This window comes from Cucumis melo, chromosome 11, assembly GCF_025177605.1.
Source record: "Cucumis melo cultivar AY chromosome 11, USDA_Cmelo_AY_1.0, whole genome shotgun sequence".
In the NCBI taxonomy this organism is placed as follows: domain Eukaryota; kingdom Viridiplantae; phylum Streptophyta; class Magnoliopsida; order Cucurbitales; family Cucurbitaceae; genus Cucumis; species Cucumis melo.
Window position 1 is genome coordinate 32225990 of NC_066867.1, and position 27017 is coordinate 32253006.

Consider the following 27017-nt stretch of genomic DNA (forward strand, 5'->3'; position numbering starts at 1 on the left):
TTAATGTATATTAGTGATAAGGGTTGAAAGTTAATTAAATTGCAATATGAGAAACATAAACATGTAGAAAGTACATAACATTATTATTTGCTTACATCGGTAAAGTAATAATTGCTACATACAAAATTGTGCGAGATGATAACAAGTGATGAATAATTACAATGAATAACATATTTAGGGTTAATAATTAAGTGTATAATAACATTTAAAAGTAAATTACAAATATGGCAAAATCGATTCGACAAAGTTCAGACTTTGTTGTTAAACTCCAATCAAATATATAATCTCACTTACCGGTAAATTTTGTTGTATATGTGACAACTGTCTCTATTAATATTTTTGCTAACTTTAGCACATCATAAAGATAAGATAAATTGCATGCTTCATTAAAAAATCAGAAGTTCGATTTTACATCCTTACATCGCCACATATCGCATATAGTTGAAGTCGAAAAAAAAGGACAATTAGAAAGATACAAACTGCTAGAAAAATGAAATAAAGACTAAAGAAATAGAGTAGAATGTTTTCAAATAATACAAGAGCCAAAATAAAACAAAATATTGAAGGATAAAAAGGACTTAGAAAATTTCGACAATACAACTATCCGAAGCAACAAAAACCTCATTCACCTCGAAGGAAAAGAACATCTAGGGAGCAGTTGAGAACTTTACATGTATAAATTTACAGTTCTAAAGATTAAAGATGTTAATGGTTTGACTCATTCACCTTGTAAGAGAATTTCCCAGTGGAACAAAAAGGCTGCATGAAATGTGATTTGATACCAAACAATATGAGTAGGTATCAAAAAATGACAGACCTGAAGAATCCCAAGTAGATTCCCACTTGTTGAGGCGCTTGAACGTGTGTTACTAGGATGTTGAATTATTCTGCAAATAACAAGTGCAGGTATTAAGTTTCAACTTTGAATTGTATGCTATGTGAACAACTTTGTCTAAAACAAGATATATGGCCCCAACTTCGATCCTACGTAGCCAAGGCCCTTTTGGGTAAACATTTCACATAATGGTATTTCTTGCCATAGTGGCCAAACTCGAAGACAATCCAGATGTCTCTAAAATCACCTTCGTTATCTCCCTGAATAATAAAATAACTCATAGTAGGGTAGCAGCCATTGAGTTCAGAATCTGTCATGCAGTCGGCCTAAGTCGCATGACAAGGGACAAACTCTCACAAGGGCAATATGACGCATGTGGCAACAAAATTCAGTGTCCATAAAAGAAGAAAGCATCAAAATTACAACATGACGAAGTTACATGAGCAACACAACAACAGAGTATGTGTAGTTGAATCTGCGGTAGATATTGGCTTTGGTATATGTAACTCCAATAACACTACCAACTAAACAATGATAGATGCGAAGAACTCATCAAGGCAGGACCACAGAATATTATCCACAAAAGGAAAACTAAAGCACTTGTTGAGGAAAATGGTCTACCTTAGATTGCAGGACCTTTTGACTATCAATGAAGTACTGGTTTGGATGATTAATCCCAGCATCACATGTCGAGCCATGGATCGATTCAAATGTCAAGGTGCATGCCAACTAGAGATACATGAGACAACTATTAACATTATTCCCAACTGACAACATAAAAATTAAGAGGCAGTAAATTGAGAACCTGATAATGTCTATTTCGCACTTTGTCCATTATATCATCCATTGTCCGGTTATTTACTCCCATTTTACCAAGAGCTGCTCTTAAGTTGTCTTCACTGTTAAAGATATCCATATGTCAAACAATGAGAAAAATATATCTGAAAGTAGTGTAAGTTTTACGTTGTAAATAAGAAACTGATAATGAAAAACAATTAAACAAAGTGAAGCAGAAAATGGCAAAAACATCATCCAGACAGTAGATAGATGAAGATTTACTTGCTCTGGCATCATGGAATCTAGTTTGTATATTATCGACTCCATACCGCACTAAAAAGTAGCAAGCCCTTTCAACACGGGCACAGTTAATTAATACACTTTAATTTGGACCGTCTTAATTACCAACTTCAATTCTATACATTCCTTACCATCTTCACTGCCATATCACTAGATATTTTGATCTACTCTATTATCAAGATGTTAGACCTGAAACCTTGCTACCTTTTATTAGTGCTTCCTTGAGCCAAAAACTAATTCAAGGTGAGATACAATTAGAAAAGAACTAATTAGAAATTTTCAAGACTAAAAAGCTCCTCTAACCTAATTAGCACGAAAATTAACCCTCTCTTCCTCCCTACTTCCTTCTTTGCATGTCCTCTAATTAGTCTTTTTAAAGCTCAGGATGGACGGAATAAAGTACAATAGTCTTCTAAGGATTAAGTGCAAGGTGCAAAAAAAGCGTGGATGCTTTTTTGGAGGTGCACTATATATAAAAGTACTACATAAGAAAGGGAAAGCAAAATTGAAGTGGAATTTGATTTTTTATTTAATAAATAAGGAAAACACTTAATAATTACTATTATTTAAAAATAATGAAAACGCCCCAAGGTCCACGGCTTTTGAGTCTTGGTGCTTCATAAAGCATGCACGTGTAATGTGCACCTTCTTTTGTGGGCATCACCTTTTTAAGGTGAGGTGCCAGACTTGCAACTAGTGCCTACGTGCACAACCAAGAGGGCCTTTTAAAATACTGTTTCTAATAGAATCATGCACCAAAAGCCCAAACTACCCTTAGCATGCCTAATTAACTTATTTTCCTGACAGACCTCGTTGCTGCTCTAAACCTCTATTCCACATCTTCTACTAATCAAAATTAAAGGTCCCACTTTATCGTAAAAACAACTTGTGAACACAAAAATATATACAAATATATTGGTTAAATCTTTTCAGCCTAAAATTCAAGATATCAGGAAATTGTTTAAACAAGCGTACCTGAAATGTCTATAGGGACATCCATGATGATCTCCAACACTAGGTGATGATGAGATTATTTTTTGACAGGAATAAGGCGAATAATCCTAGTAAAGATAGAAAATAGATCATACTTCTACAAAGAAACTGTGTGTAGGCGGGTTCCCTAATGGATCTTCTAACGTAAAAAGGCAAAAATAAATTAATCGGATGACTGTGTGTAGGCGGGTTCCCTAATGGATCTTCTAACGTAAAAAGGCAAAAATAAATTAATCGGATGATTATATAAATAAAACACAATACCGAAGTAAATAGATACGTATGTGGACAACTTTCTGTCAAAGAATTTTAATCTATAAAAAGGCAAAATAGGGGAACATTAATGGAAGCAGTTATATTAAAAACTTAAATCCAACATCTGCTATCATCATACTGCATTACCATTACATATTTTGACAAGCTTAGGTCATACCAACAACGTAATAGATCTGATGCGAGGCCTAGAGAGGTAATAGAAACCAAACAAAACAGAAGAGAAAGAAGGAAGAATTATAGATACAAATCAAGAGAACCCAAAATTATACAAATCTGCTTATAGCTGTATGAGTAGAACAAAGATGGAGAGATCAAATAAAACATAACAAGAAATCATTAAATCAAGTTCTCGAGAAATAGGCCACTAAAAATGTGAAAAAAACATACAAAAATATTTGAAGTTTCCTAAAACATAAATCTATGTGTTGACCCTACTAATTCTGCATCGTAAAAATTTTCATGTTTCAAAAACAAATCTGCATCTTAAAGAATTTTAAAGGTCGTTTCTTACCACTCTCTTGCCTTCTTTTCCATAGTTATGCCTGATACTGTATGCATATTCTTTGTCAAACCTCTCAGCACCAACCTACAATAGAAAGGATAAAGCAATAGCTACGAATGAGTGTGAATATGATCAGTGAGGACAGGGCTAAGAAGACATGAAATATAATATTTAGTGACAAGGAAAGGTGACTAAGTCCTATTGCTCCTCCCACTTCCCAGAGCTCTTAAATCTAACTTATTTTGTGATCATAATTCAATTAAAATTAATTTTGATCGAGAGTATCATGTAAACTCTTGTTAAGAAACAGTTAGGATATCTCCAAAGAATACTCAAGAACAACAAAGACCACTAAAAGATAGATTTATATTGCAATATCAATGAAAAAACTACAATATAACATGCCTTTTGAGAGCGCTACTCTCTCTCAAATTTCCCAAAGGAAACTATTACAAAATTCTTCACACCTTTGCTTCCAACCTACCTCTCCTATTTATAAGTAAAAGCCCTAACAAACATGCTATCTAATTATTAATATGCCCCTTCTAAATTCTAATAATCATACTAATAATCCTCTATTTCTAGAACTAGGGGTCCTACAATCTTGTATCAATAATTATTCGTGAATAAAAATTAGGATATAAATTTACTTCTTATATAATTGATGTGCACATTAACTATAACTCAAAATAATGAAAAGAAACACAATTAATAAAAAATAAATAAACAAACAATTATAACTGGTCATCATGTTCCAGTATATAGCTTATGAAGAAAAAGCTAAGAAATATAATGAATATTCATCCTCCAGTGCTGCCGTATTTACTGATGTTTATTCCATTGCGGATAACTTAAAAGAGTAATGTTATGCTTACTCTCTGGGAGAACTCAGCTCTCCAGAAAGCCAGAGCATCATCAAGCTTCAAACCAACACCCTGCATGTGTAGAGTTGAAGAGTAAAGATTAAAAGGCTCCATACCAATAATGAAAGGAGCATCGCACATAAATACTTCTATGAACTATACTAACCATACTTCAATCAAATACATATTATTTATTCTTGACGGTTGATTCTCCTCACATACAAATATCATTGATCATCTAAATTAAACAGCATTTACTGCTTAAACCTTCAAACCAGTTCATACTTTTTTCCGGATGTTCCTATGGTTTTGATCCTAGAAATATAGCTTTTGCGTAAACTCAATAGCTTTCCATTTAGGTACAAAAAGTGATTCTCCTGCTTTGATATCTTTCGGATGTTTCTAGAAAGGAATGCTAGTTCCGTATCAAATGATAACAAAAATTAGATGATGTCAACATTACTCATTTAACAAAAATTAGCCGATATCAAAATTACTCATTCATTAAGAAAAATTTGTAACCATGCAAAAGGGAATAACATGTGCGCAATTTCATATCTATAAGAGGAATTCAGCTCTTCATTAGAAAAACAAAACAATTCAGCACTTGTCTGTCTGTGTGTGTGTATATAGTGAATGAAAGATTATTATTCAATCTAGTCAACCTTCAGTGATTATAATATCAAACAGAAAGAAGAAATGAAAATTACTTCATAATGTAAATCAGCAGTGTACAACCTTGAGAAAGAGACCTAATTGCATCCTCCCTCCATGCTTCAAATGATGATCTTCTTTCAGCTGCACATGAGTAAAATAAATAAATGAAAATTGACCAATATATTCCATATTATGTACCAAAAACAAGAAGAAATAGCAGGGAGGAAGAGAGAGAGAGAGAACAACTTCCAGATTTACTAGGCCAAGTTTTGGGGTTAGTCTTCTAACCTTTTCAAATAGGTGTCGCATGCAAAGAGGAAATGAACTTTTAGCTATTTGGTCAAGGTCTTTTATTGATATATCAGCATACTCTCTTGGCTGGAGAAATATTAAGCGACGAATAACCAGATCAGATTACATCATGTGATAATGTAATGACTTACTTAAATAAACTACCTGTGAGTAGTCAGGACCCAGGTAGCTCGTGCAAAGGGCTTCTACTATCTATAAAGTATTTAAAATATGTCAAGCACCAGAAGTATAACAGCTTTTCACAGTACACTACACATGGTTCACGGAAATAATACTCACTGGGGTCAACCGATCTTTCTCTTGTTCTCTTATTGTAGATGTCCATTTCCTGGAAACAAAAATTCATAGCTTTTAGACATTTAAAAATGAAAATTTCATAATGTACTAGCTTGGGTCTTCTTAAGCTTCATAAAATAAATAAATTTTTTGAGAAAACGAAATTATCACACATTATCTTTCTGTAATAGGAAACGAAGTTTCATCCATGAATACTGCAATTATATATGAGATAGTAATTGATGGAAAATTTAATGTAGTATGATCCGAATCAAGATCTCTTAACAACCTGTTCGTCAGACTTAGGGCCTTTGACAGGTAACTGCGGAATTGTGTTGCAACAAGGGAAACCACCTATGAATTATATGGAGGAAAATTAGAAATAACTATTTAAGACTAAGAAAGTGCATTAAATATAGAAATAAATGCATGTGTTTTTAACTAGAAACAAAAATTTTCATTGATGAAATGAAAATAAATATATACATATCTGTAAGCATAATATTAACCTGATAAATAGCAATATATGCATATCCTTTATGGAGAAATACTCTTCGACCAGCCACAAGCTCTGGAACTTCTTCCCATGGTACCTTCATAAGATTAGGTAGGAAACAGATTAGAAAAAAGAACATTCAACAAGCTGGATTTTCATTTTGTTTCATTTTTCTTCTTTTAGTAGGGACACAAAAATCATCAATAATCCTTCTCAAAAAAAAAAAATATCAATAATGATCATAGAAAGTATAAAAAACCAAGCACCCACATCAGCAGGAACAAGGTATCCAACTTACCAAGCCATGGATGCAAGAAATTCAGGTGCAATATTGCAAACAGAACAATTTAAGAAATTTTTCCAGATGGCACTCCAATAGACGGCAACAGAAGGAATTAAAATCCCCTAATTTCATAACAGGCCCATCTACCACTAAGAAGATTCTTCCGTACTCCACAGAACTTTGTTGTGTGCAGTGGGCACTAATTCCCTCCTAACAAAAAATTGGACTGTCCAAAGACTTCAACTTCCGTAGGACATTTAACATTCCAAACAGATCTATAAAATTTGTGAGCAACCATCTCCATAGGTTCATGTATCGAGAAAAGGGTCCTATTACTTTTTTTCTTAAAAAAAGAGTCTTGTTACCAAATTGGATCCAGCATTGATCCATGTACAAATGCATGTGGCGTATGTTATCCTATCCACATGATACCAAACATTTCCAAGTACTCAATAACAGTAAAATGATCCATCAATCAGGGCAGTTTTCATCTTCCCAAACAGATGACAGAACTAGAGGGAATAATCCATCAATCTACAAAACTTTTCTTTTTCCTTGAACAATAGATGCAATGGTCAAAATTTAGTATCGAATATATCACAACGTTCGATCCAGAGAAACGGTGAATCTTGATATTATCTACAGATGAACGGTTTCATCTCTACAATTCATATGAACATCAACTAAAATACCAATTGCAACACTCCGCTTCCTGAACTAAAACAAAATAATTTTAAAACCATCTTGAGATAGCAACTGTGATGCATATTAGAAGAAATCTCTAACTAAATAGAAGACAAACCTTATAGTATATAGCATCACCTGCAAAAACAAAAAATAGGAGATAAGCATATGGATAATAATAGAAGAAAACATCCTCATAAAAATAAACTCTCACACTATACTCTCTAGCACAAGATAGTAAACACACTTATACAAGGATGCCCACCCAAGAAGAAAAAGAAATTGACAATTAACTTGAACTTTTGAGTTAGTGATGATTTAAGTTAGTAAAATAATTAAAAGTTTTGCTACTAATTATCTCACATGATGAATCATACAAGTCTGAAGATTAAAAGTGAAAACTATGATTCTTACTACTTGGTGCAGGCTGACCAATCAACCGAGCAACTTGAACCAATTTGTCCCTTACAGCCTATAAGAAGGAAAATGTAAAAGTTATTTGAAAGAAAACTCATGGACGAGAAAGAGAGGCTCAATACATTTCACAAGCTAAAGAAGGTTGTACATTTTGAATCTTTGATCAATGTGACAGCTTGGGACTATAAATATTTGATATTATTGCCAATGAAATTAAATATCTAAATTACCTCAAATTCTGCATTACTGATTGCTTTGTATGAGAGACCAAGCTCCGCAAATACCTGCTTCTGAAAATGGAGAAAAGAAAATGGAAGTACACAGAGGCAGTGTCCACGCAATAGACAGTTGAACAAGCATGGAGAGAGCACTAAAGAATATACCATATAACTACCTGAGATTCAGGACTTTCAGAAAGAAAACGGTGTCGGAATAGCATAGTTTCCATAGAAAGAAACCATTTTCTCAAGTCCTCCCTGAGACCAAGCCAAAATAATGATAAACAAAAGCGAAGCCAAAAACTAATTTAAAAGAGAGAGGAAAAAGAAGAAGAAAAAGAAGAAGAAAAAGAAGTAGTAGAAGAAGAATAAGGCGGTAAACTTACGTTCGGCAATACACAAGGCGCAGAACAAAGTGAGATATTATATCCTTGTTCACAACCTCAGATGCCTGGGGATGTTTCATGTTGGTTTTCAACAATTCTCTAACCTGTCAGTGTAAAAATAATAATGCCATTAGAGAAAAGTTGGAAAAATAATAGTGTTTAAATGTTGGGGAAAAAAATCAAACCACACCAGTTTCTCCATTTCTTCAGATTTCTTTCCTCGAGATAGCCCATCAGAAATCCCTTTAAGAACTGCGCTCAAACAACAATAGCGGGTAAAGATTACGGTTCAGGATTCTTCTAGAACAGTCATTGATTAATAATACTACTAATGGCATGTAACATCCAAAATGCCTTGAATTTGTGATCTGGCACTTCAAATGATAATGTACAGGGCCTTACTATATTTATGATTTTTGACTCAGACCAGTGCCCTACATAAACACTATAACTCTAGAGGTAGTCTATATTCTGAATTATTTTCTAACAATAAACTGTCGTCCATCTGGTCATGAACTTAGTTACACGCTATCATTAAACCATGTAAATCTCCGACTTTCAGTTGCTATACGCTTTCTGTTTTCTTTATTTGTTGATTCATAACACATCAACTCGCAATATCCAATTCATCCAAACATAAAGCCACCAACTTCCTTCCATTCAAATCTCTAGCTAACAAAAACAATTCAAGCTCCTACCATCTCCCTACCCCCTAAATTACATTGCTTCATTCAGCAATGTTATAAGCCGGCAAGCCACATTCCATCAAGATCGCTTAAAACCATAAATTACCACAAACCCAATAAACAGCAACCAAAATATAAGATGATGAAGAGCATAAGACTGGAAAAGAAAACCGAGGCAGAGAGAAATGTGTCACCTCGAAGACGATCTATGGCATAAAGCTCAAAATCTTCAAGCCTGACTTCAAGAGGAGGAGCAGAGCGGTAGAGTGGGAGAGCGGTAGTGGAATTGGTCGAGACGGAAGATTTTCTCTGAGGAAGATAGGGTTCCATGGCAGTCTACTGATCTTGGCATTGAAGCTGAGAATCGATGGAGTTTAAAGCGCGCCATGAAAACCGAAAAGGAGAATCATTGGCCGGTTTATCTCCTGAACCGGAATGGACCCGTAAATTGTTGGTTCAAATCTCGAATCAAACCAACGGGCTTGGTACCAATAACCGAACAAATGACAAAGAGATATAGTATACAGCAAGAAATAGGAAAAGAAACGACAATGTAAGTCGATCAAAATTAAACCAACGTAAAAAAAAATGATATCGTAAATAGAAATTATATCTTACGAAATTATAATTTATTCAAATCTGATCGATGAAATTTTTTTAATAATACGTTTTTCAATTCAATATATAACTATAAAAGCTTATTCAATTTGATTTGTTATATTAGTTTTTCCGATCGAAAATCGAACCAAACTAAAATTTTTCACTTTTCAAAGTGAGAAATTCTTTTTGTATACTATCCGAACCAAGCCGGGCGGTTCGGGTCTTTCCGGTTCAGACAAAAGTTTTAGGACCTGGAAATGGCGGGAATTGAAAAGGGCGGGAATGACTCGTCGGATAGTTGGGCTTTGATATTTGGATAATATAAATTGGGCCGGAAGCCTGTTTTGAGTGAAAAGAGGACGAGTAAATTACACTATAGTCCCTAATTTCCACTATTTAACAAGTTTATGGATTCTTTGTAAATATTAAATAGGTCTCTCGACTTAATAGAATTTGTGATGTTCAACATTTTTACAAATAGTTAATTTTCTGCTTAAGAGGGTGGTGAGATAAAAATGTATAATAGTTTAACAATTTATTACACATAAAATTGGTCAAAACAAACATGACTCATGTACATCTATTATTTGTTAGTTACCTAGAGATTTATGAAATTTCCATCCTCACGTACTAAAAAAAATACAAAATTAAAACCTCGTAGGTAGTCAAATAAAACTTACCATATATAAATTTGAAAGTTCAAAGTTTTTTATTTGGTAATAGTCATTGATTTGATACATTTTAAAATTTATGGACCTATTTATCAGAACGTTAAACATTTTCCATAAATCATTGCCATATAAAAAAATTTGAATCTCCACCCTTCTATATTTTTTATTTTTTTTCTAGTACAATATTTAGAGTTAGAATTTAGTCATGTAGCTACCCTTAGCTAAACATGATTTCCTATATTTAGTAAACTAAAGAATAAAAAAGCTAAATTGAGTCACTAAATTTTGCAGGGTTTTATCTTTCAACTTAACTATGACAGACCATAACATAGTGGATATTTTTTCATTTGTGCGTATACATATGTAGATATACATCATAGACATATGTAGAAAACACAATTGACAACTGAAAACTTGTCCATCATTTTAGGTTCAGGGACCAATAAAACAAAAAAATTGAAGTTGAATATATTCAATGACTTCTATGAGACAACTAAAAATGCTAACATGAAATAAAAACATACAACTGATTAGTTATTTTAAGCACATGTTTCTGACTTAAAAAGAAGATCCATTGGCATTTCGATAGTATGTGAATACAAATCAAGAACAAAAAGTTGCTCAGAGAGAAACATTCATCTATTGATCATAAAATTAATAGAAAAAATTCTAATCAAATGGATTTCTTACCGCCGTGCAGGAAATTTTAGATTTAATATAGCATATGCTCAAACGCAGATTATGAACGTGTGTCATGATTTTGTTCAAGATACGAACAAAATAATTCCAAGGACCAAAACCAAGATCAAGCAAAGAACCCCATAGATTAAGAAGAAAAAGGGGGAAAAGGCTTCAGAATGCATAAATAACATTACAATTTAGAATACTTTATTATCGTAAGACAAAGTAAAACCAAAAAATATAGAATAACCACTTTGATACCTAAAACAAAAAAGAAGAGAAAATAAAGGAGCTTTGTAATCATAACTACAAAATTCTGTACCCACCAGAACTATACGATACCTTCTTCATCTGGATTAGGCACTGCTAGCTTTAGATATATAACAAGTCCTCAAAGAACCGGCGTCCAGTTGGGTCGATAGATAATTCTACAAAAAGAATACTTCCTCAAGATTGAACACTGGGGCGAGAATGGCGGAATACTGCGCTCATTGCACTCCTCGTTCTGGTAAGAAATCCAAGTCCTGAAAGACCAGAATTCCCAGCCTCGCTTTTGGTAGCTTCTGATGAACTAGTCCCATTCGACATTGTATCGAGGCTGCTACTTGATGGAGCCGTTGAATCTGTAGGTGCTATTGACTGCCAAACAAAGCATCAAGTGTTAGAATGGTATAGATGATTGAATTGATGCTATGAAATGAATTCAGAGTATAGGACAACCATCAAGCCAGGGTCTGAGACAGTATTCTGGAGGGATCGCCGTTGAACTTGAGCCTGAGATTGAACCATAACGAATGTATGAGAGTTTTGGTAAGATATGATTGTAGTAATGGCTCATACTCATAATGTATTTCTCTGTTCAATAAATCATGAGGAGAAGCTCGAGCAATTCAAACTCGAAGAGAGTTAAATTTAACATGAGTTGATGTAAGTCAAACAATTAGAAATTGGTGTATTTTTTCAGATGTCCAGATAGCTTACTAGACGGATATTATAAGAATGATTGAACCTTTATCATATTTGGTTATTAAGAGGCTGGTATTTTAAAATAACTTAGACATGTAGCCAACACGGAATTTAATTCATTTCCCAAAATCTTGCCGGTTAGTTTTTTTCTCTTTTTTCAAAGGTATGCAACAACGTCATCTATTCAAGGGTATAAGTAACTAACCTGGTCAGAAGAACCATTAGACTCGGAGGGAGACAGTGCTTCCGGTGAAAAGCCAATCGGCAACGATCGATTTTGCTGCTGAAAAAAAAACAGAGAGAATGCAACAATTAAAATGAGCCCTCGAAGCCAATAATATCTTTATCTAATCTATCACCATTCTGATGTAATTTCTGTAAAAGGTTATTAAACAGATGAATGCTTATAATTTACCTTTGTTGAAGGTGTTGGAGGGAGTTCAAGAACTTGCCTGGAGGGACCAGAAGGAATTGCCTGCAAAATCATAGTTATATGCAAAAGGTATGTGAATATATGCATTTGAAGATTCACAATTCAGATCTCAATGGTGTAAATTTTCCAGCCTAGGACTAATGGTTGAATCATAAAGATCATATTAATGGAGCAAGACAAAGACTTTACAAAAGAATGAATATCATACAAGAATATCACTTCATTGAAGTTCTACAAGGTAAAGAACAATCGTAGCTAATTACAAGATTTAGAGTGAGAATTTTATACTCGCGTGACAAGAAATGTAAGAAAGTAGGTAAGGTCCACTACCCCCAAATTAATTATTTTTTTAAAAAAAAAGTAGAAGATGAAGAAGCAGAAGAAAAGGCAATGGTTTGATACATGCCTGAGTACGTTCTGCAGTCCTTCGATTCTCCAAGTCGATAGCATAATTACACAATTTCTTAACACCTTCATACGTTCGATCCTAAGCAGAGAATCAAAAGTCAAAACAAGCATTATTAAACACCACCAACTGCGTCGACGTCTAAACGTCCTAGAAACAACAGTAAAATGATACAAGCACCAAACCAAATATTTCAATGAAAACAATACGAAAAAAGAAGGTTCACCTGCTTTCCTTCAAAGGTGCAAAGTTTATTTTCCTAAAGCACGCAAAGAACAAGTCAATCTTTAATTCAAAGTTCAGAGATAAACTACAGAGAAGGAACAAAGAAAGGAAAAGTTCAACTATCCACAAGTAGTTACCAATGTCTGGACGGCATGATGAACGGACTTAATATCCCTGCCAAAAGTTTCTGATCTACCTCGTAGTTCTGAGACCTTCATGGACAAAAAGAAAATATACAGTTCAGTCGATGATCTCTTCAACCCTTCTACCTTTAGTAAAAGAATACCTGTTCTTGTGTATCAGTAGTGACATCCAAAGTTTCATCCAAACTTTTGTCAACACTGTCCATTTTTGAAGATAAATTCCGCTTTGTAGCCTGGACGATCACATAAAAAATCACAAAATCATTGAGTCATTGGAAATGATCAAAATGATTCTAATAAATTGTGATCCAGATCAATGATCCAGAGTTCAGTTTAAATGAGCTTTCAAAAAACTCTTGCAATCCCAAAAATGAATTACCAAATGCTGTTCATGATAAATAGTACATTCAGAAGATATTACCGCAATGGATGAGTAAACATTCTCGAGCTGCCTAGCAACGGAAGTGCAAGCATCAGATAGACTACGCTTCGTAGCAAACATCATATCAGGAAGTTTCCATCCCTGGAAACAAAATTCTACTGTGTCTTATATACAACAAAAGGTTCTAAAGAGGAAAACAATTGGAACTTGCAACACGACACATCCTAAGGCAGCATAGAATCAAAAGAGGAAATTGTAGGCTAATCCACGCTACACTAAAATAGTCCAATTTTTGTCTGATTAAAAATATATCAGAGCGCAATTTTTATGAGAATATCATAGCACGATTTGCCCCAAATGAACCACGTAATTACCTTTATCCAAACGATCCCATACCCTACTACAACCACAAGAATGATTACGCCATATTTTCTACCCCCTGTGTTAAAAAAAAACAAAGATTACAACATAATAACATATCAAGGTAAGAAGAAGTTAAGGAATGTTTTTAAGAGAAGAAACATGAAATAGAAAAAATACTTCACAGTTCCTGACATAAAAATCTCATTGTGAATTAAAATCCACCGATCAAACCTAAGTTGGATGTTCATATAACATTACAAAACAATAACATAGTTTAAAATATATACACAGAAAGTGCTCATTAATATTGATATTAGAATTATTTCGTAAAGACAGCAATTGAGAAAATTGAACATTATTATTTACTACAGAGGCAGCAGCAATTACATGAAAAAAGTAAATAGCCTAAACAAAGGACCTCCTAAGATTTTCTGAAATCATGTCTTACATTTAATTAGAAGCATGTAAAACAAATCAGAGAGAAGTAACAGAATGGTCATAAGAAGAAGACTTTCTAAGAGAAAACTGAAACTTTGTTCGAGTAATACAAAGGAGAATGCCGCTCATTCCTAAATGCAGTAGGATGGTTGATGGTTATAAGCGAAAACCAAAACCTTCCAAAAGGATAAATGTATATACCAACCCAAGTTTGAAATAAGACTTTGACGGTGTCTCCTTTTCCCTTTTCTTTTTCTTTTTTTTTTAAAAAAAAGGAAATTTGCTTCAAAAAGAAGGAAAGATGAGGCAACCCCAAGATTTCCAAAAAAAAAAGATTCCAGTTGCCATAGATCTCATAACTCATTGTTCTAATTAACCAAAAAAATGTTTTAAGGGCCATCTCAAATTTTGAAAGGTGGAATTCAGTCCTTCCTAGCATGTTTTTTCTGTTATTATTATTATTATCAAAAAGGAACTTTCAAAGTCAAATTTAAAGAGAAAAAAATTAATAGATGATGAAAGAACCTATCTATGTAATCAGAAATGAGAAAATTATAGAAAGATCATCAAGACCTCTTCCGCCAGTAGTCACAATTGTCATCTGACGATTTGATGCTAACATTTGCAGTTCCTCACGTAAGCTTTTTACCTGTAAAAGTGTAAATTGCAATTAACCAACTGCAATTCTAGGAACAAAAAGAATAATACAAACGTCATATGGTGACTCGCAAATGAAATTTTCATGGAAAACATATAATAAGGGAAATATTCTTTTTCTTTTCTTTTCTTTTTTTAACTTTAGTCATTCTAAGCTAAGTGCTTGGGCCTATTTTATAGGGTGCAAGCTTTCTGTTCTTATATCTTGGCTTTTCTTGGGAGGTAACTGAGAAGCAAAATGATGGAATTCAGCATAGGATAAGATTTAGAAATTATTGTCTTGTCGAAGGAAAACCCTCTTCTCAAAAGGGGGAGCCTCACTCTCATCCAGATGATGTAGAACGGAATTCCTAGTTATTTCTTAGGGGTGGATGAGGGGCAAGGGCCACATTTGGATAAGTGGGAGGTGGTGGTGAAGCTAGTGGATTGGGTGACCTACGTACTGGGAGAGATTACTTACTGAGATGTTTTTGGCAAAATGGTTGTGGCAATTCTTTATGGAGCTTGACACTTCATTGTACAAAGTTATGACTTCACCCTTTCTAGCAGGTTGTTGATGGTGGTGCCATAGGGTCTAATAAAAATCTCTAGAAAGTGCTTGCTTTTGGCTTCCCATCTTTTTCCTCGTTTGTTAAATGCTCTTTTGGGGAGGGCTCAAATGTGTATTTTTGGGAAGATTGGTGGGTGGGTGATAAACGTTTTGGGGTCATTTTTGCATTTATACCACCCATCAAGTAAGAAGTTGCATTTATAGCCTTTATGTTACTAGGTGTTAATCTTTTTGCCTCTTTGTCATAAGGTGTCATGCATCATCTGTTTGAAAGTGAGGCATTACATATTGCTAGTTCTTTACATTCTTCAAGATCAATAAGCGTTTTTTTTAAAAGGAAAAGAGTTTCACTATTATTAATATTGAAAAATAGAGAGACAAAGTTCAATGTACATGAAGGTTATACAAAGAGTAATAAGCAGGGACACTCGGGTATCACAACTAGGTTAACACCCCCTTAGATCAACAACCCCTTCTTCGTCTCAAGTTGCCCCTACTTTCAAGTCCCCAGGTACAACCCCAAAAAGGTAAGACCTTTTGTAGCAGATGTTACATGGGAAAGTCAACACTATGGATCTTGAGAGATGATCCACATTTGTGTCTCATATTGGTGTTATTTATAGGTGTCAAGATAAGGACTTATCACTCGTTGTGAACTATCAATACTTTCAATCTCTCTAGCTTCATTGCTAGGAGACTTTTGGCTTGTCTTTGGCTTGGAATGGCTATGGTCACCATTACACTGTCATTGATGAGGTGCACATGAGGTCGCCTTTTTTTTGGGAGGAGACAGGTAATTTTTTATGGGAAAGTTATTTCTTTTCCATTTTAAGGGAAGCATGGTTTGAGAGGGACAATAGAATTTTCTGGTGGGCCATGTGATGAGGTTTGGGAGGTGGCAAGGTAAGAGGTTTAGTGCCTCCTTCTGAGTGTTGGTCGCTAGGAGATACAACTTTGTTTTTATCAAATCCTTTATTTTCAAATTTATGTTTTTAGACTGCCTACCAAACATGCCCTTACACCTCAACCCCTTGAAATAATTCTGCTAAGGATGCCCACGACCAAGAAATCCATAGGCCTTCACAAAATCAATTTTGAAAATAATTCTTACCTCGAGAAAGTTATCTATACAATCCATAGCTTTTATATTTGGTTGTTAGGGGCTGAAGTCAAGTCTTGTTTTGAGTGGCCTTTCCTTAAGGAAGTTAATTCAACCTATTTGCATGAGGAGCTGAAAATGTAACTGATATAGCGTTTATACTGACGTTTAAGAACTTCAAATGCTCTGGATTTAATATTTTGGTTGGTTATGAGCTGAAGTCAATCTTGGCTTAAGCAGCCTTTTACTGAGGAAGTAATTAGAGCTTATTTGCATGAAGAGCTTTTGCAATATGCCTCGCTAGATAGAGCTGGTGGTTGAGAAACTGTTAATAATGTATGAACCATTAACAGATTTACTATTCCCAGGGCTAAGCTCTATTTGATGATCTGCGACTTTTCTTTTTCTTTCTTTGTTTTCACTCCCTTTGGGGTTTGTAGCCCTTCAGCATTCACTCATTTGCATTATATCAATAAGAAGTTGTTTGTGGTAAAAAAAAAAAAAAAATTCCCGCTTACAAAATCTGTATTTTTACCATAAACAACTCCTAAAAAGAACCATTGTGCCATCATTGGCAATGAGAACTTGATCTAGGCTCTATCTACCCACTAAAAATCCCTTTGTAATTAAAAAAATCGTCATGAGACCTTTCTAAGTCTATCGGCCAACACATTTCTAAGTCTAAAACCCCATACCTTTAATAGTCCTTTAGAATAGCCAAATAAAAGTTTCATTTCAAGATCTATCTAAAATGCCCCTCATAGAACTCATTGAAGACTCTTAAAAGATAATCCTTGATACATTCTCAATTATCTTGGAAAAAGGCTATAAGAAACAATAATAAAACTCATTAGGATCTGGCCTCGTTTCTGTCATGCCCAAAGAACAAGGAGGGCATTGGGGTGGTTCGAGCGAATCTCTCTTCTCTAATTCTTAATGCACACTTTTCCAACTTCCATTGACGAGAAATATGTCTAGTCTATGAGGCTTGGTCCTGAGTTTTGTCTCTGTTTTATATGATGATTTACTTCTCGAAATGTGTAGATTTGCAGCTTCAAGAATGCATTGGAGTGTCGTTTAAAGGCAAAACTAAAATTCGCCATAATTGTGAAGTTTGACCTACTCTCTGCTTCTTTGAAAGGAGAGAGATCAACAGAGTTACCCGACTTTGGTGGATTGTTATTGTGAAAGTGTAAAACAAATATCTTCTTGGTAGTGTTAAGGATTTCTTTTGCAGGTACAACCTTCTCATGTTCTCATGTTCTTTTCAATTTTTTTTCTTTCTTTCTTCTTGTTTTCTTTTCTTTCCCCCTCTTTTGGGTAGGAACCTTCTATAATTATCAACAACTGAAGGTGTTTCTTTTAGAAGATGGAACAGTTGAAACCCTGAGAGCAGACACGTCAAAGCACAAAAAACAAAAGGCAAGGCTTGAACACAAGTAGGCCACCTTCTACCTTATGTTCTATTGTTCTTGCATCAATAATATCAGAATCTCTAAAGAAGAGATATAACTTCAGCACAAACTAACATGAACAGTAAAAGGCTGCTGAAAAAAAAAACTTTGAAAAAATAGAATAGAGATGCAATCTTAAATTTTATAGAAAATGTTTACAAGAGAGAACAGTCGGAACCTTTTCTTTATTCGAAACAGTTAACAATTAAATCATTTTGTTCAAGAGAATCAGTTCGATAAAGACACCTGAGCCATTAAAGAGTCATTGTGTGGCTTGCTTTTTGACGTGCTAGAGTCATCTCGACTGATACGCCTTAGAGCAATCTGTGCATAAAAGACAGAAAAAAAATTAAGACGACAAAAGTTGACGGAAATGACAAACAATGAGGAAATGTGAGGGAGAAATGTACTGGCTAGGCAAGAGGTATTTAGACAGGTGACAAAAAACATACAACCTCCGTTTAAGAAGGTTCATTTCAAAAAGAATACAGATAAAGGTCAGGAACAAAAACATCAATATGCAATCAGAGAGAACTTTTTAACCAAGATAAATATGAGGAGAAACCCATCCCACCACTATTGGTCCTAAAATTCAACACTTATAATTTAAATTATTTCTCAATTATTCTCCAGTCAAGAGCAACATAGTTCTCAATAACCCTCCCATAAGCCATAACTGGATGCAACATCTACTTTGATTACAAAGCATTTCATGTCCTCTGGTTCTGAAATGGAAATCAACAGAATGGTTTTGAGCTCAAAACAATTTCTTAACAGCAGGTAAAATTATTTAAGGTATCGACCAAAACTACATCCAGTCTTTGTTGGTTTTACAAATAGGTATCTCAACCAAACATCTGGTATGAATATAACATTTAAAAGAACAAGAAACAAAAAGAATAAAAAAACAGTAACAAATAACATGTTAGACCCTTAAAGAAAATCCTAGTGAAGTGGAGAGCAGTTGGATGACTATTACTAATGCAAGTATCAGCAACTTAATTCCTTACTCAAGGCCTACATGCCTATGCATTTATCAAATCCAATTGAGACTGATGCAGAACAAACACATACATGCCTTCTGACAGAGCAGAACAGATAGACGTGAAACCATTTCAAAAGAACATTAATACAGATGGAAATTTTGAAATCTCCCAAAACAATACGCAAAGGAAATTGCAAATAAAAACACCTATAGTTAGCAGTGTGTCTTGAAATTGTTCCTCTTCTTTTTTTCTTTTTTCTTTTTTATTTTTAATGAAAACTAGCAACATCCCAATTGAATTCCACATCAAAGTCTCAGTCTAGTAGGTCTTCTTGTCCCTAGATGAGTTGTGTTCTTCTCTAAATTCAGCTTATGAAAAATGTTTACGTAAGCATATCAATCAAACTAATCAGACACCGACAATTATAACCTGCTAGGATTTACTTACTCAAGTCTGAAACACTAGTTCCGTAGAGGATTCTACAGTTTTTCACTCTATTTTATTTTACTGTGCATTGCCTACTCTGATACAGCATCGATACAACTTCCTACCCCCAAGTAGGAAAAAAGTTCAACCACAGAATAAATTCTTTTTCAACCATTCGTCAGAAATAAGAAGCAAGTTTTCATGCAGAAGATTACCTTAAAGGCACCTGAGACGAAATCTTGTACATATGGCAGGCGTCCCTCTTTTGCCAGAACAGAGCCAACAATACCTGAAAGAACAGACCACGCGTGATTTGCACTAATTTACTTCACAACTCGGGTAAAAATGACGAACTACCATTGCAGGCAATAGCAATTTTACACATTTTCAAAAAGTACTGCCGAATGGCATAATACATGATTTAGTGCAAGTACAACAGAAATTCAAGATATCTCCACTTGCAATGTTTTCAGCATCTGAAACTCAAGCTCGTACTACCTTGAAACTCAACCCAGTCGAACAAATTGGCAATTCATGGTATGCAGACTCGACTACAACACAGGATAGCTTTAACCATAAAAACAAGAAGTCAAACAGACATTACTTCCACTCATACTAGGGTTAAAAAAATATTCCGAACTTTGAAAATTAAACAAGCACAAGTTCACCAATAATATTAAATAGATCATTTAGGAAGATCCTCAAGCTAACGCACAATTTCAATGCTAAGATTCCGTTACAGAAAAAATAAAAATCAATCGCCACAGTCAAAGTACACAAACAGACCAAGTATCGACCTTCCTACTCAGCTAAAACTACCGTTTTTACTCATCAAACTCCACTCCCCCGAACCACCATCAAGCAAGCAATCAATTACAGTGTAGCACATTCAGTAACCAGAAAAAAAAAATACTAAGTTTACTGTGTATGAACCAGCTCCAACGAGAATGGTGATCCTCCCAAAAGGAATCGCCATGAGAGTGGCAACGATGTATGACTGGGAGTGGTGCTGCAGTGGCTACGAGGTGCAGTGGAGGCTGAGCATCAGAACGAACGTTCGGGAAAATCGAAGCTGCAGCGGTGGAGTTACGGCGGATTGAGGTCGGTGGACGACGAGGCGACTCCGCCGGTGGCAAAATTTCACCCAAAGAATCGACAAGCTTTTGCAAGCTGCAACGTAACAACCCTATTCGCCAAGAAGGGAATTAGTAAAACCTCGCAAAAATGAAATTGTGCTACTTATTAATTTACGATATTCCCCCCTTCTACATTTCTTTAATTTAACTTTTGTTGGAAATGTGTTTTAAAATTAGTCTACGTCCGATCCATCAACTTTATATTTTATCATATTTGTAAATTTTTTTTTTCATTTCATTGTATATTAAAAAATGAGTTATATATTTTTAAGGAAAACGAAAAATACATAAATTGTCTTTTATTTCATTTTTATAATTGTTCTTGCATTTTATATTTAGCTTGGATCGAAATATTCGATACTAAATAATTCAGTTTGAGAAAATGTCGAGTCCCATCATCTAAAATTTTGTGTTCGAGTTAATTGGTGTATAGGATCAACCGATTATGATCAATAATTGATGGTTTAGCTTTTAGAGCGTTTAAAATAAATTATTGTATAAAATTTCAAGTATTTTAACCGCTTCTATTAAAAAACTTTCAAGAGAACTCACTACTAAAAAAAATATTTCTTCTACACTTAATCTAAACACGATTGGATTTTGTGTGTATCTCTTATAGTTTATTCAATTTTAACATATTCATCATTAACCATGACCAATTGCCTTGAAAGATAGTCGTAAACATTTTAAATCTACAAATTATTTTATATTGTGCTATATTCACTAAAATTTTAGGTATGATTTATACGTTTGTAGGAATATATATATATATATAGATACACCTTTTTACTAAAAATATAATTAAAAAAATTCGAGAATTTTTAAAACACAAACTATTTATCCTTCTATTTATAGTAAAAAGGAAAAATTGCAAAACCTACTCTTAAATCATAATAATAACATTAATCATACTCCCAAACTTTGAATTATTAACATTAAACCTTCACACTTACACCAAACTATATGAGTGCGTAAGTTTGCATCGATTTAATCAAATTTTAATATTAATGTAAGTTGAGGGTCAATTTTTGCGATTAGTAAAAAAGAAAAAAATTGACCTCTAAGAAACCCTCGTGAACCCAGGCAGCCCTCTCGCGCCAACCCTCATTCACTCGCCGTCTCCTCCTCAATCTTCTTCAATCTCCCGATCTTGCACTACGCAAGACAGCTTAATCCCTAGGTTTCGTGGGTCTGCCGTGTGTTCATTGTCGACGTCGTGGAATTTTTTTAAAATACTTTGATGTCGGAAAGAAAGCCCATAATTGGTCTCTCTTGGGAGCCAAAGCTGCCAGCCTCCTCATCGGGAATCAAAACTAAAACCTGCGACAAATCTAATAATCAAGCAGAAAACGGTATTGTTTGGAAAAGCAATTCAGAGCTTGTAGATGGGTTATTTGTTCCACCAAACAACCCAAAAAAGTTGAATAAGTTATTGAGAAAGCAAGTCAGTGACACGGCTGGGAGGAATTGGTACATGCTCTCTTCTCTATAAATTTCGGCAGTTTTACTATTGATTCCTGAAAAAAAAAACCAAACTAAGGTTTTTTTCTAATTTTTTTTAATGCTGATTAACCATAGTAGTTGATGTTCTAAATTCTGATACCTATACGCTTGTCACTGTAACTAGGTTTGACATGCCAGCAAAAACCATGACCCCTGAAGTGGAAAAAGATTTGCGCCTGTTGAAGGTGAGACTGTCTCTGATGTACTATCCATTTCACTTTTGATCAGTTTTCTACCCTCACATGTAGCAAGCTGGTAATTTTGACCACGTATCAAATGTTTTCTTCTAGTTCTTTTTTTCATTACGTACCAGACTATTTTTCTTCTTGGAATTCATTTGCTTTTCTTTGGAAGGTGAAACTCCTAAATAATGTGAAGTTTTTTGTCTCCCAAGTTATCCATGGAGAATCAATACCTTAGATAAGCTCTTTAGGAAAACGCCTATATTAACACATAGTTAAAGAAGTTGTAAGGGTATTTGGTTATAAATGTGAGAGGTGAAGAAGGGGAAAGTTAGACATGATGTTGATGAGTGAATTGGAGCTTTAGATCTCAAGGGGGAAGGAGGGCCCAAGTACTTTGAATTACTTGTCTATCCTGTAAGCTTTCAAGTTTCATCCTTTACATTAACATTCTAATATAGTTTGATCTTGTAGTGCTTCCTACCAAATTATTATAGAGCTTTTTTCGGTTCTGGCCATGAAGTTTGAGTGAACTATACTGAAGAGTGTTTGTGAAAGGTTTAAGGAGTTGATAGATTGATGGCAGGAGAACATGATGTCGATTTTCCAATATTTTTCGAGACAGAACTCAAAAAAATTGAAGAGAAAATAGTAGAACTAGAGAGGAAATTGAATTAGTATTGGGAGGAATGGAAGAATGAAGAGTATTATCTAGTCAAGACAGAGTGAAAGCGAAATCAATCTAGAAAAGAAGGAGAAATAAGACTTGGTTGAAGTAGAAAGTTTTCATACAAAAGTGGGAATAATAATAATAATAATAATAATAATAATAATAATAATAATAAAATAAGAGAAGAGTTGGAATCTGTCGTGGAAGAATGAGGTTGTATGAAAGCGAAAGAAAGCGCGCAGAGAGGATGTAGGACTAACTGAAAGACAGGTGGCTGGAAAAACATTGAGGAAAAAGGACCGAGAAAGTCAGTTGACGATTTGCCAGTATTTGAAAACCTGCCAAGGGGTGCAAAATGCATTCAAGGAGAAGAAGGTGAAGTATTTGAGATAGATATGTCAGCAAGGAGAATCGTTGGCAAAATATGTCCAAAGGGGGATCGTTGACGATTGTTGTTTCAAAAGTTGGGATGAAAACCTGGAAGTGACGTTGGGACCAGGGTTGTGGAGAGGAAGTGAAGGGATCAAGGGTGTACAATAAAGAAGAAAATAAATATAAAAAAAGAAAGGTACCTAACAGGCTGTTGTAGTCAGCAAGTGATAACATGGGCGGGAATGAAAACTTGGAAGGGCACCAACACAAGTTGGGTGAAGATGAACACATGCATATTAGGTTTGTTGTCAATTGTCACGTCTTTTGTGAGAATAAAAAAGATTATGGAATTAACTGAGTCCAATTGTTGGATTTAAATTAATTGATGAGGTTCACTTGTTTGGTTTGGATTCCAATGAGTTGGTAAGGTCCACGTACCTTGAATTAGTTGGCTGTCTTTTAAGTTTTTATCCTTCACAATTCATATAGTTCGATTATGTACTGTTCCTACCACCTTGTATTGCATCCTTTGTTTGAGCGCTTTGGAAGTGAGTAATTTATTTTGGAGTTGTGATTATGGTTAGCGGGTGTGGAATTGCTTTTTTAGTGTGTTTAAGCTTTCAGTGATATGACCTAGAAATTTCTCCTCCATCCACAGAATTTTTTTATGGCTAGCTAGGTTGTGTGCTTTATAGTGTGGTTTATGAGGGGAGAGAATAAGGGATTTTTAGAGGATTGATGCTTGATTCGTTGTGAGATTGTTTCTCTTTGGTATTTGTGACAAATTTCTTTTGTAATTATTCGTTGGGTCTTATTTTATTCAATTAGACCCTTTTTTCACCTTTGCGTTAGTTCTCAAAACATGTTTATTACTTCTATTTCCTCTGAAGAAAATTTGTTTGATTGACTTCCGCATCTCTGTTTCTCTTGATGAGTATAGCTGAGGAGTGTCATTGATCCAAAGAGACACTACAAGAAGGGTGATTCGAAATCAAAAACGCTTCCCAAATATTTCCAGGCAAGCTTTTAGTTCAAGTGTTTTGCTAATTTTATACATGGGCAAAATAAAATTTTCTAATTTGACATAATTTACAGTGTCTGTATCTGCTTTAGACCTATGTAATGTTTTAAGTACTTTTCAGGTGGGAACTGTGGTTGAGTCTTCTTTGGACTTCTTCTCGGGTAGATTAACAAAGAAAGAAAGGAAAGCAACGCTTGCAGATGAGCTGCTATCCGATCAGGCTCTCACTCAGTACAGGTTTGATCTTTTATCATTTCCTCTTGCTATTGCAAAAATTTTCCAGTGAAGGAAAAGAAATGGAGAAGTATATGGCTACCCATTTTGAATTCTACAAGTTATCCATTCCTAAGCTATGGCTGCTTCCTAAGAATCACTTGCATGGGACATCATTTTTTATGCTTGTTTATGAACTTAAACTTAGAATTGAAAAATGTAAAGCGTATTCTAATGCAAGATTGGTGGAACATGATACGACTCTTGTCTTATCATTTTTTGTGTCTATCAAAACAGATTGCAGTGATAACATCTCCTCAACCAGTTTTCTCATCGACTCTCACCTCATAATTTCAAAGATTCCTTTGTTTTAACTTTCAACTCACAATGTATTAATTCTGGTACATTATCAAACATTTTGTTGTACTTATGCTCTTTCTAAAACCTCTTGCAGAAAACGTAAAGTTCGAGAAATCGAAGAACAGAATCGACCTGGTGGCAACGATAAATGGAAAATAAGGGGTAATCATTCACGAAAACGGGCAAAGGATAGGAGGAACTAGTTAAGCTTTCTCACAATTTTGACTTGTAAGCCAGATAAAAACGGCAGGATCAAAAATCAAGTTCAAGCGGGAATGTGACTCATTGTGATACAAAAGTATGCGAATTCATCATTAGTACTGGCGGTTCCAACTTGATTTATGTGCTTGGTCAAATATTACCCCCTTATTGAGTTGATTTGTATTAGGAAATGCAATGTAACTGAGAAATTACTTTTATTGACAAAGAAAGTTAGGACAAAAGTGCTTTTTGAGGAACGGACGTGCTGCCGTTCTGTCCATAAACCATTGGGAATACGAACAAAGCATATGATTGACTTTTTTATGTGTGTTTAAGAAAGTTTTGTAGAGTTGAAAGGTTGAATGGTAACTATCTTTTAGAATCAGATGGTTTGATTGGTGACGATTCTTGATTCCAAGAGTTATTTCGGTTCAACTAAGTTTCAGTCTTTGATATTTATTACTTTGATAAGTTAATAATTAAGTGTATATAAACATTGCAGTATATATAATAGATATAAATTTACAACTATCTTTTGATCTTATTTCATTCCATGTTGTAACTCAATTGCTTTGGTACCTCTTTACTGTGAGTTGGTAATTAAAAGGGGATTTGACCTATTTTTTTAAATTTAAGACTTTGTCTTTTTCCTTATGCCATTACATTATTGTGCACATAACGAGCCTTTGGCTTTCGTTGCCTCACCATTCAATTTATTTTAACTTATAATTTTTATCTCATCATTCATGTCAACTCTTTTATAATAATTATTAACTCAACTCCAAACAATAATTCTAACTAGACATTCATAAATAAAACATAAAAGCCGTGAACTTGTACTTTATAGTGGAATAGTTGAACTACGAGTTTAGTGGAGGAGTTGAACTACGAGGATTATAATATAAACGATATAATAAACTATTCAAAAAATATTTTTGTTATTTTGATTTTGATATTTTTTAATAAAAAATATTTTGAAATAGTTGAATAATCTTACCAAACCGATTTATGGTTTAGTTTTACATTTATGAATGAAAACAATTTAAGGATATTTCAAAAGTGATTTTAAAAATAACAAAATTTATTTTGCTAATTTTAGAATCACTTCCAAACTTATCTTAAATATGACCACGATCGCAGATTTAGAGTTCTTTATTTATATCATAATACACCTTAGAGCATATATGTACTTGCATTTTATACTCGTCAAGATGGAGAGTTTGTATAAGTTGGTTTATACATTTTTCAATATTCAAACGCCTCGATATAATTTTTCGTAAGTATAATTAAAGACAATAAATAAAGTGAAGATATAATTGTTATTCAATAATTTAGAGTTATTTCCATAATTTTTCTTTAAAATTATAGAAAAACTTTTTGCTTTTTGTTAACATTTTGAAGTGTAGCTATTTATTTATTTTTGTACTTAATTTTAAGAAGTAACGTGAATTCGTTGGACTAAGATTCTCTCGATTTTGTATTTTAGAATTTTTGGCGATATTATTCACATAACATATTTGTCTCTAAATTAAAAATGCCTATTACATCACAAATTTTGAATTTTATATTTTTTATGTTTCTAAGATGTCTAAAATATTTATAGGTTAATAAAACTTTAAACTTTATACCATGTATGTACAAAATCTACAAATTTATAAAATATCAAATTACATAAATACTTAGATATAAAATAAGATAATCAACTAAATAATGCTAACTAAACAATAATTAGCCTAAATTAAGAATTAAACTAAATATTAACTAAAACATACCAAATATAGTAGAATTTCTATCTACATTTTTATCCATATTATACTAAAAAAAACCAAAATTTAAAAGTCTAAAAGCTATCCTTAAATTTATTTATAACTTTAAGAATCTCATTGACAAGAATTAAAGTCCAAAAGGCACATCTAAA

General features: G+C 33.9%; 3 protein-coding genes across 6 annotated transcripts; 1 reads left to right on the forward strand and 2 right to left on the reverse strand.

Annotated features, from left to right (window-relative positions):
- Positions 1–365: 365 nt before the first annotated feature.
- Positions 366–9324, reverse strand: LOC103498852 (probable DNA primase large subunit). The gene is made up of 19 exons (XM_008461630.3): positions 9156–9324; positions 8466–8527; positions 8276–8379; positions 8066–8147; positions 7902–7961; positions 7669–7726; positions 7373–7392; positions 6301–6384; positions 6081–6145; positions 5795–5843; positions 5660–5707; positions 5492–5581; positions 5285–5344; positions 4559–4618; positions 3693–3767; positions 2888–2973; positions 1641–1734; positions 1457–1564; positions 366–887 (listed from the first exon to the last, which is right to left on the reverse strand). Exons 1-19 carry the CDS (start codon positions 9289–9291, stop codon positions 870–872), a joined length of 1359 nt encoding a protein of 452 aa, XP_008459852.1. The 5' UTR covers positions 9292–9324; the 3' UTR covers positions 366–869.
- A 1713-nt stretch (positions 9325–11037) lies between these two features.
- LOC103498853 (uncharacterized) lies at positions 11038–20687 on the reverse strand. 4 transcript variants are annotated; one of them, XM_008461632.3, is made up of 14 exons: positions 20375–20687; positions 19657–19730; positions 18276–18353; positions 14843–14918; positions 13843–13907; positions 13508–13609; positions 13230–13319; positions 13081–13155; positions 12945–12977; positions 12719–12799; positions 12295–12354; positions 12085–12159; positions 11634–11687; positions 11038–11552 (listed from the first exon to the last, which is right to left on the reverse strand). In XM_008461632.3, exons 1-14 carry the CDS (start codon positions 20415–20417, stop codon positions 11361–11363), a joined length of 1098 nt encoding a protein of 365 aa, XP_008459854.1. In that variant the 5' UTR covers positions 20418–20687; the 3' UTR covers positions 11038–11360. The 4 variants fall into 4 exon arrangements, with proteins under 4 accessions (XP_008459854.1, XP_008459853.1, XP_050948002.1 ...); XM_008461631.3 differs by having other exon boundaries at positions 12085–12162; positions 20375–20686; XM_051092045.1 differs by having other exon boundaries at positions 20364–20686.
- An 888-nt stretch (positions 20688–21575) lies between these two features.
- LOC103498854 (rRNA-processing protein fcf2) lies at positions 21576–25484 on the forward strand. Its single transcript, XM_008461634.3, has 5 exons — positions 21576–22047; positions 22205–22265; positions 24245–24322; positions 24447–24562; positions 24993–25484. The coding sequence occupies exons 1-5, from the start codon at positions 21818–21820 to the stop codon at positions 25099–25101; spliced, it is 594 nt and encodes a 197-aa protein (XP_008459856.1). The 5' UTR covers positions 21576–21817; the 3' UTR covers positions 25102–25484.
- The last annotated feature ends 1533 nt before the right edge of the window (positions 25485–27017 follow it).

What these genes read in the sequence shown, in the direction of transcription:
- LOC103498852 (XM_008461630.3), bottom strand. Translation starts at nt 9,291, where the DNA reads ATGGAACCCTATCTTCCTCAGAGAAAATCTTCCGTCTCGACCAATTCC. An exon ending in GTGATGCTATATACTATAAG is followed by an intron (nt 6,385 to 7,372) that starts GTTTGTCTTCTA and finishes AATCTTATGAAG; the next exon opens with GTACCATGGGAAGAAGTTCC. An exon ending in GCCCTAAGTCTGACGAACAG is followed by an intron (nt 5,844 to 6,080) that starts GTTGTTAAGAGA and finishes TTTTGTTTCCAG; the next exon opens with GAAATGGACATCTACAATAA.
- LOC103498854 (XM_008461634.3), top strand. Translation starts at nt 21,818, where the DNA reads ATGTCGGAAAGAAAGCCCATAATTGGTCTCTCTTGGGAGCCAAAGCTG. An exon ending in CGCTTCCCAAATATTTCCAG is followed by an intron (nt 24,323 to 24,446) that starts GCAAGCTTTTAG and finishes AGTACTTTTCAG; the next exon opens with GTGGGAACTGTGGTTGAGTC. An exon ending in CAGGCTCTCACTCAGTACAG is followed by an intron (nt 24,563 to 24,992) that starts GTTTGATCTTTT and finishes AACCTCTTGCAG; the next exon opens with AAAACGTAAAGTTCGAGAAA.
- LOC103498853 (XM_008461631.3), bottom strand. Translation starts at nt 20,417, where the DNA reads ATGGCGATTCCTTTTGGGAGGATCACCATTCTCGTTGGAGCTG. An exon ending in ATGGGATCGTTTGGATAAAG is followed by an intron (nt 13,610 to 13,842) that starts GTAATTACGTGG and finishes TTTTGTTTCCAG; the next exon opens with GGATGGAAACTTCCTGATAT. An exon ending in GGACTGCAGAACGTACTCAG is followed by an intron (nt 12,355 to 12,718) that starts GCATGTATCAAA and finishes ATGATTTTGCAG; the next exon opens with GCAATTCCTTCTGGTCCCTC.